At 36.8% G+C, this 12,926-nt stretch overlaps 1 protein-coding gene across 1 annotated transcript in view; it reads right to left on the reverse strand.

Annotated features, from left to right (window-relative positions):
- LOC113227656 (ATP-binding cassette sub-family A member 1-like) overlaps nucleotides 1-12,926 on the reverse strand; it is a 31,406-nt gene that overhangs the window by 4,200 nt on the left and 14,280 nt on the right. The window contains exons 11-16 of the mRNA XM_026460619.1: nucleotides 12,514-12,657; nucleotides 11,942-12,050; nucleotides 11,314-11,462; nucleotides 3,566-3,772; nucleotides 2,288-2,468; nucleotides 1,606-1,718 (exon numbers count right to left, since the gene is read on the reverse strand). Coding sequence (XP_026316404.1) covers nucleotides 1,606-1,718; nucleotides 2,288-2,468; nucleotides 3,566-3,772; nucleotides 11,314-11,462; nucleotides 11,942-12,050; nucleotides 12,514-12,657 — 903 coding nt within the window. The remainder of the gene's footprint in view (nucleotides 1-1,605; nucleotides 1,719-2,287; nucleotides 2,469-3,565; nucleotides 3,773-11,313; nucleotides 11,463-11,941; nucleotides 12,051-12,513; nucleotides 12,658-12,926) is intronic.

A 12,926-nucleotide genomic window follows, 5' to 3' on the forward strand; every position in this document is an offset into this window, starting at 1 on the left:
ATTATTATTATTATTATTATTATTATTATTATTATTATTATTATTATAATGCGATAAATGATACGACTATGAGTATGAATGTTTAATTGCAGTTCCTCTTTCTAACGCTGAAGTACAATAATGTGTTAAAAGTTGCCTGCATGTGGTGCGTGGTGACAAGATATGTTATTTAAGGGTCTATAACTACGTCAGCTTGAATTAAATTTTTTTCCGTACTAATACGGTTCATTTTGCATAGGTCATTGGCTTTATTTCAGAATTTATTTTTTTTAAAACAAAATTAGTCATTTCAAAAATGTATATAGTACAGTATACGTGTTCTGCTAAGTTCAGTATATTAAAAAAATATCATGGTATGCGTAATTGTACCTGTTAAATACAGGGGTTTTCTAGTAAAATTTCGAGGTAAGTTTGTGTTTTTTTTTCTATCGGTTTTCACAACGAGTGTGTATCCTCAATTTTAATATAATATTTTTTCCAAACTGATTGATTCAACACTTTGACCGTTATGCGGAGACAAACAAAGCCATTTGAGGTTGTACAGACTTTTAAGATTTTTTTTACTGAACCAATACGGTCAGTATAAAGAGTTTTCCAAGATGAGTTTTTACTTTAATATCGCACCCTGGATGTAATAAGGCCACAACTGCAAAATGACAACTTTTCAGGAGACAGGTTTAAAAGTTCTATGAATTAAATTAGTCGAGAACTTTTTAGTGCTCAAATAGGAGAGTAAGAATTTGCAAAAGTCCCAGCTGAGTGATAAGCTTCATAAGAATCTCACAGGTGTGAAAAAGCCCAAAAAAACCCAATGCAAAGATCTGTAGCTCAGTTGATAGAGCGATTGCCCCGATTTGGCGTGGTAACAGCTTCGTGTCCTGTCAGATCGAAGGAATTTTTTTAAATTTTTTTTTAAACGTTTATTTGTTACTACATTCACACGTACATAACAGAAAAAAAATAATAAAAAAGCACAAAAACACAAACAAAACAAAAAATAAACAAAAACAGCAGAGTCGCAGCACTGCTAGACACCCAGTTATGTACGTGTGCTGCAGCAGTGCAAAAAGGTCATAGCTCAGCGTCGGTGTTTACTCAAGAGCAAACCGCTGATTTTCAGCCATAACCTAGAGGTAATCGCGGATACGATAATCAGCTCGCTGACGTCATTTTTCCATTTAGTTATATTTAAACATATAATAATAATTAGAATAGAAACCAAATAAATAGGAAGATAATATAAGTATAATGTTTAAAAAATAAATTAAAAATATTAGTGATATAATTCAAATTATATATTGTAAGAGTACAATATACATATAAAAGAAAAATTAAGAAAAACAAGTGAAATACAGATATAAAAGAAAATTAAATTGTTAGTGGGTTAATCATGGTTTTAATACACAATATATGCAATAGGACTGGACTGGACTGCAATAGGCTGATGATTCTTCATGTTCAATTTTTATATTAATAACTATTAATTATAACACTAACATCATAATTATAATTATACATATAATTTGTTCCTGTGATAAAAGGGGTTTTGTGACTTTATTATACACAAATGATAGGATATTTTGTTTAACCAGATAGATAACTTACCCAAACAAAAGAATGAGAAGACAAATGGCAGGCAGATTGCTCTTGGCCACGAATACAGGGAACCCGAAAGCCTCGAACACAATCACCGTGATTATCATGTTTATTATGATTATCTGTAAATTAAAACAAAAACATCGCAGATTATCGGACCGTTAAGAATAAATAAAGGGCACGCATTCTATACAAATAAAATTTTGGTGAAATTACTAATAAGTGAAAAAGAATCATCAAAATCGGTTCACAAATACAAGAGTACCAGTGTAACACGCACACACAAGAAAATATATAGTCGAATCGAAAATCTCCTCCTTTTTTGAAGTCGGTCAACAATTTTATAAAAGGTATTAACGACTAATATCATTTTCTTGTTTCACTATGTCGACCCCTCCGACGTAAAGTATCGTATGTCGAAATTGCCAAGTTTACAGGGAAGCGTTTTAAAGTTCTGAATTCACTGAAACGAACATAACACGTGACTTTAGTATTTCTCAGTTTTATTCGGCAAAGCTCATTACTCACATAGAGTATTATAAAATTCTAGATATCGGTTAGATGATCAATGGTGGTCACTCTTTTTTAGTGAATTCAGAACTTTAAAACGGTTCCCTGTAAACTTGGCAATTTCGACATACGATACTTTACGTAGGAGGGGTCGATGTATAATTCAGAAAGTAGTACTTACAATCATATCTGCTGCCAACGCAGCGGTCCAGTACATGGCCGGCGTGACCCCGCACAGCAGCTGCAGGCGCTTCTCCTGCCGCTGCCGCGCGTTCACGAGGTACACTGCGGCGCCGGCGGAAACGAGGCAGTACCCGACCAGCACCAGTGCAGAGATGCCCGCATCGGCTACGTGCTGGTAGCTAGAAGATAATTTTTTTTTAATGTTCATTGAATATTACGATGATTTACTATAATTATTAATAACACGCATCGAACACTTAGAAAAATTCATTTGAACCAGCACCCCCAGGCAATCCGTGTCAGATGCTCTGCCAGTTAAGCCACGGAACGAACCAGCGGTCTTTGTCTTTGGTTTTTGTTTTCTCTCAATCATTCTCTTGAACAAAGAACTCGCAGAGTCTGATTGGCTACATTACAAAATTAAATACAAAACACTTAGTACAGCCTGGGAAATCAAAGTTCGGTATTTTTTTTATCAAGAGACGGGACGAACAAGTCGTGCGCCTGTTGTTAAGCGACACGCCTTTCCATAACAGTTGCAATGTCACTCGGAGAAACAAAAAAAAAACAAAATTTATTCTTATCACTCTCATGTCGCTCATGTGTCTCATCGCACATGAAATCAAATACTCATAACTCAAAAATGGTGGAATTCAGATAACACGATCTGAAAGTTTTCATTACTGAATGAACCAATTTTATATTCGCGTTCGTAAGTGGATAACTAATTATTATGTATATAAATAAAAATAATCTCATTACTTTAGTTTTTTTTTAAAATTTTCAAATCGTGTTTCCTCCATCGTATTTAATTTGTGCCTACCCGTGTCATATGAGGCTATGTTTGAAATAAAAAAATACCCGATGTTTTATCCCGGTTTACTATCACGGCTTATCACGCGTTAGATTAACCTGAATTTGATCCACACAAAGTTAATTTCGATACCTCCAACGAACACTACGCCAATTAATTAAAACAAAATAAAAACAGAACAGGTCCGAAAATTGGGACTTGTTTTGTTTTTATTTTGTTTTTTGTTTTTTTATTTTTGCGGCAAAATTAGTCTTTTACTTTTTCGAATTTTGTCTTTTGTTTCTTTTTTTTTTTCAACAAAATTCGAGGTGCATAATATTAGTAAATAAATACGACTGTTCACATAAATCATAGAAAATAACTAAAAAACAAAGTTGGCGTCCAATAAACATTGGAGGTATCGATTTGTTATCCTCGTGAGACTTTAACGACAAATCTAATTGGAACTCCGACAATACTTACACAGTATCCTTACTGATCTGTTCCTTCGATATCTTCAGTGGATGCGAGTAAACAGTTATATCGGCTTCTCTGTCTCCGGACAAGCTTTTGAACAAGGCGTTGTTCAACGCGTTGATGTATGCCGGCATCGCGTGGTGACCCTTGTTGTTGTACCACACCACTAGATGCGTTATATTGTTCTTCAACGAGGATGAGAAACCGCCATATCTGTAGTACAAAGTTTTAACGATAATAGCTGGTGATGATGGCTGTTCTTCACATAATAATAATAATAAATAATAATAAGCATTTATTTCAGACATAACAAATCCATAGATGACAAAAATTATGAATTTGAGAGGAGGGCGCCACCAGTGCGTACATAAACATCTTGTCAGAATATTTTTTGTTTTTTTAAATATTTATAGTCCATTTTGCATTTTAATTTTAATTTAGTCGTGATAATAGTATTGCAATAGTGCTGTGGAAGTGAAGTCTGGGACGTGTACGCTGTTGAAAGGAAGAAAATCAGTGAAACTTTTGACCAGTAACCGTTATGTCAAAGACCTAAGTTGTTAGGCAATGTTCCACATAATATTTTGCATTTACACTTTAAAAGTATATAAGAACTGTTTTGTGAAGTGTGCGAATAGCTGGCTAATTGATAGTACAAGTGCATTTTGATAAAATCAAAACAAATAAAATAATAACAGAAAGTTTGCGGGTATTAATTTTTACCAAAATAGCGACCAGCGCCATCTATTGTTGAGTAGTGGTACTTAAAACAACTTCTAAAGCGCGCCAAGTGAGGGCGGTAAAAGCACTATCGTTGAATAGCCATATCGCTTATAAATACCACCAGAGGGCGGTAAAGCACCACAAATACCAATAGGAAATCAAAACATGAGCCCTTCAAAGAACTGTGCTGGATGCAGAAAACCATTACCAAAAAGGGAATTCTTAATATGTATGCTATGCAAATCCGGCTATGACCTAGAGTGCGCTAACACCAGCTATAAACTTTTTAATTTGATGAAGCGAAAGGAGGAGTGGAAATGTCCAGAGTGTCTCTGTAGGCAGCCCAAAACGGGAAACGTAAATACCCCTATACGACAAAACGAAACAGATGTGGTTGCGCTTACAAAACACCAAAAAGGGTGTATAACACTGGACAATGAAGACAGCCTTCGTAACGTCACTCTCCGTACCAAGGGTTCACAATCAGCAGCTCAGATGGACCAAACAGCAGATGACAGTTATGAGGGCATCTCTCGGCACCCTGAAAGTGTTATGATCGCTGACCTGAAAAAGTACATGAACCACCTAATACACAGCGAGATGACTAGCCTACATGAAGCACTTACTAACCTAACAAACATTTGTACGGCACAGAGCACTAGAATTGAACAGTTAGAACAAAGAGTCGTGGCTCTGGAAAACAAGCAAGAAACACCATGCATGTGCGACATGTCGACTCTTCAGAGCAAGATCTCACATCTGGAAGCCGAAATCTCAGATAGAGACCAGGCCTTACTTAGTAACGATATTGAAATTTCAGGCTGTGCTGAGACACCGCGTGAAAACTGTACCCATATCGTACTCGCTATAGCAAAGAAGATCGGCGTAGAGTTAGACGAAAGGGATCTAGTGAGCGTAGAGAGGGCGGGCCCATTACGTCCACATGAGGAGAAAGGCTCTGTTCGGCCGCGACCACTCGTGGTGCGCGTTGCGCGCCGTGCTACGCGAGACGCAATGCTGCAAGCTGCGCGCGTACGCCGAAACCTTACCACTGAGGGGTTGCAACTGCCGGGCTCCATAAATCCCTTCTATGTGAACGAACGCCTAACAAAACATAATCGACTCTTATTCTGGAAAGCCAGACGATACGCGAAAGAGCAGAACTTTACTTACGTTTGGACACGCGATGGAAACATTTTTGTGCGTCGTAAACAGGGTGAGCCGAGACATCGTCTTCGATCGGAAGCGGATCTATTCAAGGTTTTTGAGAAGCTCAATGTTTGAACACAATTGGACTTTACACCGTTACTCATATGTACTTCTTTGCTATTATGCTAATTTTTATACCATAATTATACAGACTCAGAATGGTGATCTTACAGACACTCATACTCCATCACACCAAAACATAGAACCACAACATTGTACAATTACACTAACATTCTTACTCTGCAACCTACACTATAATATACACACATTAGTAGCTTGTAACTTGCGATTCAACAGTCATAAAATTATGTGCAATGGCTAACCCTGGGAAAAATAATTTGAGACTGGGAATACTAAACGCTCGATCTCTAAATACCGGTAATGATGAACTCACTGTTAGCTTTTTAAATTTTAAACCCGACGTCCTGGCCATTAATGAATCATGGTTGAAGGACGGAGAGGAGGCGTTAGCGCCTTCTATCCCATGCTACAGATTCCTACACAAACCACGTAAAGGTAGGAGAGGTGGTGGCGTAGGTTTCTATGTCAGACAGGAAATAGCAGCACGAGTGCGGCAGCACCCCGCATCTACACTCGAGCAGCTCTGGATTGAAGTTCAGTTACCGGGTGCTACTATGGCTCTCGGCACTGCGTACAGGCCTGAAAGTATAGCTGTGCCTGATTCATTGGATGGTCTCAGTGAATCATTGAATTCCATGTCCCGCTGTGACTACACTTGTATATTGAGTGACTTCAATATAAACCTTCTAGAGCAATCATCTCAAGCTACAGAATTTAAGTTGTTTTGCCACCAGCATAACTTGGAACAGGTAGTTAAGGAACCGACTAGAGTAACGGAAACTTCCGAATCGCTTTTAGACATTGTAATGACCGATAGTCCACATAAGTGTAAAAATGTGACAGTTGTACATAACAGATGTTTAAGTGACCATGCAATGGTTCTTGTTGATTTCGACATTAAAAAACCCAAAATTGTTAAACGTATAAAATACCAACGACTTTTAAATAACATTAACATAAACTTATTCAATAGTGCTCTTAATTCTATTCCGTGGTACACAATTACAAAATTGAACAATGTGGACGAAATGGTTAATACTTTTAATTCATATATTCTGCTGCTTTTCGACTTCCATGCCCCAGAGAAAAAAATCATTTTAAAAGAGAAGCCAAAGCCCTGGATTACAGAAACTCTTAAATACATGATGAGTTTACGTGATCAAGCGTTAGTAAGAACCCAATCATTTAAAATAAAATTGAGAGATAAACCCTCTATACCGTCGTTAGAAAGGAAAAGTAGAGCTTCAGAAGAATACTACCGCAGTCTCAGAAATCTTGTAACGGCTACTACTAAACGCGAGAAGAAAGCATATTACAATAATTTTATAAACATAAATTTTAAGAAGCCAAATTTACTATGGAAACATTTAAAAAATACCACCTTACCTGATATATTACGCACTACAATAATTCCTGAGCATTTAAATGACCCGGATAAACTAAATGACTACTTTCTAAGCCTGCCAACGTATAAGGAAACTGATTTAGAACAGACAGGTGATGCCGGGGGGTACACTTACGGTGTCTTTAACTTAAAATCAACATCTGAAACAGAGGTATTAAAAGTAATAAACAATATTAAAACAAATGCATCCGGTCACGATAATTTAAATATAGAGATGGTTAAGCTGACATTGGATGTGACTCTCCCGGTGATTACAGCCATAATAAACAGGTCGATCGAAACAAAAATCTTTCCGACAAGCTGGAAACGAGCTCTAGTTAGGCCTGTCCCCAAAAAAAAACTCGGTTGATCATGCAAAGGACTTACGTCCGATATCATTACTGCCAGTACTATCTAAAGTGTTGGAAAAGATAGTGCTTACGCAAGTTCTCAGTTACGTGGAAAGTGCGAACATCATACCGAAGTTTCAGTCAGGCTTTCGTAAGGGGCACGGCACTGAGACAGCATTGCTACACGTCACAGACGACCTGACGGTGGCGTCCGATAGAGGTCTGAGCTCTATCATGATACTTTTAGACTACTCTCGGGCTTTTGATTGTTTACATCCGGATCTACTACTAGCAAAGTTAAAATGCTATGGCTTTTCCCTCGGTGCGTGTAAATGGTTCAAATCATTCCTGACAAATAGAGAGCAGATGGTAGTCGTTAACGACAAAGATGGCTCAAGGAGGTTTTCGTCACTTAAATCGTTAGAGAGAGGTGTGCCCCAGGGCTCTCTACTAAGTCCGGTAATTTTCTCAATTTTTACTGCTGATCTTCCTGGGCACATAGAGACGTGTAAATATCACTTGTACGCGGATGATACTCAGCTCTATTACTCTTTTCATGGAAAAGATAGCGGAGAGGCAATCAGGAAAATTAATCATGATCTTCAAAAAGTTTATTCATGGTCAAAAAAGAATTGTCTTGTTTTAAATCCAGTTAAGTCCCAAACATTAATACTAGGTACCAAACTCCAGGTAAAGACAGTCCTCGAATGTGACGAAAAAATCAAAATTAATGACATCGAACTCGAGTTGGTAACCTCAGTGCGTAATCTCGGACTAGTCTTGGATAGTGAACAAAAATATGTAGAGCACATAAATATTAAAATTAGAAACGGTTTTTTCAAGTTAAAAATTCTTTATAAAATTAGACAATATCTTAAAGAGGATATTCGCCTTCTTTTGACGGACCTGTTTGTGTTATCGCCTCTTAATTATTGTGCTTCCGTTTATGGCCCTAGAATAAACAGCAATACCGAGAGAGCAATACAGCGAATACAGAATGCATGCATCCGTTTTTGCTATAATGTACCTAAAAGACAGCACATTACGCCATATCTCAATTCCAGATCAATCCTTAATATGAGCGCCAGAAGAGAACTACAATACGCCTGTACAATTCACAGAATAATCTGGAACAAAAAACCAGAATATCTTTTTGAGAAAGTTACCTGGAAAAAAGATTGCTTAAACCGGAACCTCCGCTCTGCCGCTCATAATAAGTTGAAGATTCAGGCACACAAATCAGCGCGATTTAGGGGATGTTTCAGATTTAATGCAGCAAAAATTTGGAACGATCTCCCCCCGCCTTTAAGGCATAAAATGACTGTGGACACTTTTAGAAATAAATATAAAACAGCATTAATTAAGAAGCAGGTTGCTGCAGAAAATCTGAAACACGCTTACTGGAAGTTGTTGCCATTGAAGGATTTCTTCCCTTAGATTACATACACAGAGATACAGACACCCCCACACACACCACACACGCACACACACACACACACACACTCACACACAGTCACACACATGCCTGGAATAGCAATAGGATTACCTAACCTGATTTCATTATATTTCGCTTGTTTTTTCTTTATTTTCTTTATTTTTTATGAAATTTATTGACTGATTTTATTACTAATATCAAAGAAAGTACATATATATGTTCGTATTAGATAAATAGTATGTTAGATTTAAATTGATAAATAATAGCCCTGTCCTCGATACTATTATCCCGCATTCCATCTAAGGGAGAAGGGGATGACTGAAAACCAGCGCTGCAACTGTCATCAACAGGCGCAGCATCAGCTGAGACATCTCCTTTTGCCTCCTATTTATTACGTCATTTAATATAAGTTTATTTGTCATTTAAGTTTTATTTATTATCGTTTTTTTTTTGTACAAGTTCTGTTTACATTGGAGGCAATAAAGAGATTTTATTATTATTATTATTATTATTATTATTAATTACTACTAAAAGTAATTAACAGATTATTAAATATACTAAATACGATAACTTATTAATATCTGCGAATTTTGCAGCAATAATTAGTATTGTCTAGCACTCTCTTTCTAAGAGAAGACACCCTCTTTCTATGCACAGCAGCAGAACTGTCCATACGTGCTAACAAAAACATGTGAGATGTTCTACAGTATTTTGGCAATTTAAACATGGCTCTAAAAATGTCATTAAATTGAACGTGGATGGCACTGTACGCTTGTTTGGTTACAATTAACCCACAGACTACAAGAATACAGGGTGTAATCGTTAAGAGTGCCCAGGTGATTATTCCATAAATATAAGATATATTAAAAAGTTTTAAACTGATATCGAAAGTACGTACTTACAATTCTAACCCGACATAATTAATCAAAATAATATTAAAAATATAAATTACTGTATGTACATAGACACTATGATAGAATCTAGTGCTAATGAAAAGGGTTGAACTTCAGCAATGAATAGGTTCCTACTTAAAATTACTTAATAATGTCTATACATTAGCTACCGCAATTACAAGACTTGATATACGTTACCTAACGTGTAAGTCGACATGAATAAATTTAAAAAATAAAACTAGAAATATCCAAAATGTTAACATTAAACGCTTCCATACATTTAATATGACATTCGTAGAGAGGATTTAGTTTTCCCTACTGTAAGAGGTGATTATAAGTTAACAGATGACAAAACTGCTATAAATAAGGAAATAAAACTATCTTTTAATTGAATAGAAATATAAAGGTAAAACTTTCACAAGGAGCTCTACTGCTATTTGTGTACCACATAAGACGTTTAAGAAGGAATAACTAATTAAATTAAAATTAAGTACACCTCCGTCACAAACTAGTGTACAGTCATATACACAAGATACCTGACCCCCCAAGCCGACTTGGTCGACCTTTTGGTTCTCAGACCTCTTGGTTTTAAAAATATGTTGATCGTCTTCAAGCAACACTCCACTGTATTGCTTACATTATAATGTTGAAATTGCTCTAATTTTTTTCTTTGTTCAATACGTAAGATGGCTCTCAGAACCGAAAAGTCGTTTTGAGCATGTTAGGGTTAGGTATCTCATGTATATGACTGTACTCCAAAAAGTTATCACCTGTAAACCAACTATTCGAGACCAATTCAACGAGTCCAAATTACCGATGCAGTGCACCTCTATTTAAAACCTCGCGTGTTGTAATGTTCACGCTATATAGCGTGATCGATATAATTTTAACGTAGCTTATTGGTCCTTGCTTCCATGACTTAACTACAGGGACCAATAAGAAACGAGGACTGCTAATCACGATACAAGATGTAGAAATAGCTATATAGCACCTATATTGGTACAGCAGATGTCGCGACGAGTAAAAAATAGTAATTTCTGTAACTTACTTATTTTTTATTGACAAGCTGCAATTTATCAAAACTACTCTAGATTTTACTGACAACAAACAATTCAACTAGATGGCGCATATTGCACATATTTTTTATGGATAATACCGGTTATTCTTTTATTTTGTTTAGGATTAGCGTCATCTATCCATATTAGGAAACGTTAATTTATAAATTAGTTTGTGATACACTGCTATCTATTGATACGCATATTTGTCAAAATTCGGAAAATGATTTTAGCTCCCGTTCAGTATTTGTAAATAATATTCCAACGAAAAACCACAGGCTTCTTATATTTCATATTAAAGAGAAATTATTTGATATCTAGGGCCATTTACAATAATATAAACCACTTCCAGGCTATTGTTCAGCGAAAGCATCTAGAAATAAGACGGAAATTCTATCGCCATATGTTCGGAAGATCATATTTAAAAAAAAATGTTACGTTCTTTATATACCTAAAGGGAGTGAGCCTGGTGATCTGTAACACAGGACCCCAACCTAGTAGAGACTCCAGCTCTCACTAAGGAACTTCTTATTACACATGAAATGTAACTACTTATAGATCTTTCTGAGGGAAATAAAGCATTTTGTATTGTATTGTATAATTATTTCATATTTCTCGACTTACCTTTTCTCAATAAAAGCGTCATGCGTCTTCAGAATCCAGTCGTTAAGGGTTTCGCTGTTCGGCAAGACCATCATGTCCGGTCTGTTCAAGTGTTGTTCGTTGAGCTCGCAGATTTGCTTCGTTTCGCCACACGTGCATTCCGGCGTGTCCTGTTAATTCGATATTAATACAGAACCTGCCCAGACGCTTTTACATCTTAAAAAACTTTGGCGCTATAGGATAGCCGGTATAGTCGGTAGTCCTATGTGGCTGTAATATCACCAGTACCCTTAACCCTTTAGAACCGCCTGGCGACAGAAATAAGGTGGCAGTATTTTCCTGGAGGAACTCTTTGACAAGGAGCTCTACTGCTACTTAAGTAACAGGTATTTATCTATTTCTGCCGCCTAGCAGTACTGTGAGCATTACTGCGTTCCGGTTTTGAAGGGTAAGGGTGCTGGTGAAATTACAGGCACATGGGACTTGTCAACTTATGTCTCAGGGTGACTCACGCAGTGGTAGTGCCTCTCAAATCTTTGCGATGTGCGCTCTGAGTGGCACTGCAACTATGGACAGGCGTGTCGCTTACCACCAGGTACACGACTTGTCCGTCTCGTCAATTCATATCATAAAAAAATATATATTTTACCGTAATACTCCAATTCCTCGCATCCATTCCGGATTGCAGTATGTCCATGATTCTTTGAGAGAACGCGGCATCCAAGGTGTTGCTGTTGTTGTATACCGATGGTTGTGGTCTGGAAAAATGAATCTTAACCATTAACAATCTGGATATAAATAAAGCCATTAAAATCCTCTAGCAGTAATTCACAGTGTAAGTGTTCACTATTTTATCAATTGAGTCGAAAGTATTGAAGCCAGAAAGGATTTTTCTAACCAAAGTACACATAAATAAATAATTTTTGGAATTTCGTCATTTAAGAAGATGAAAACGGTTATTAAAGTATATTATGCTCTCTTTGTCACTCATTAGAACACATTCAAGGGTGCGGGCAGTAAGACGTCTACGAAAAATTAGGACTTTCGTGACTAAATAATAAATTAATAGTAAAGGTTTTTACTTCTCCCTGTATTTTAAAGCAGTTACACCCTATCCGTGGCTATGGAACGTATCTGCGAAGTGGTAATTGTTTTTTGCAGTTTGTTGGACTTAATAGTCTGACTCTTTATAACTTTGACATTTAAGTAAAAAACACTTACACGAGATACTGCGTCGAGTTTCTATATAAATGCGGGTGGAGCCTCAAAGCGATCTCGTTGTCCGGCGGCGGCCGGATCAGAGAAAACGCCATCGCCGTCGTCACGAACAGCGACGGGAGTACGATTAGTAGGAATAACAGCCATCTACAAGTGAAACGACTTGATTAGTTGTTTTTTAGCTAGCTTTTAGTAGAGTAGAGCTTCTTTTGAAAGAGTACGTTCAAAGAAGTAACTGCTCACATTAATTCGATTCATTTTGGAGGGTAAAGGTGCCTGATCAAATTACAGACACATAGGACTTGTTGTGTGTCTTGTCTCAGTGTGGTGGTAAGTACCAATTATACCATTATTGATTACCCAATGGTATAACTAGGATAAACTAGTGCCACCTATACCATTACAGGTATAAATGG

This window comes from Hyposmocoma kahamanoa, unplaced genomic scaffold (genome assembly GCF_003589595.1).
Source record: "Hyposmocoma kahamanoa isolate Upper Pololo Valley unplaced genomic scaffold, ASM358959v1 212, whole genome shotgun sequence".
In the NCBI taxonomy this organism is placed as follows: domain Eukaryota; kingdom Metazoa; phylum Arthropoda; class Insecta; order Lepidoptera; family Cosmopterigidae; genus Hyposmocoma; species Hyposmocoma kahamanoa.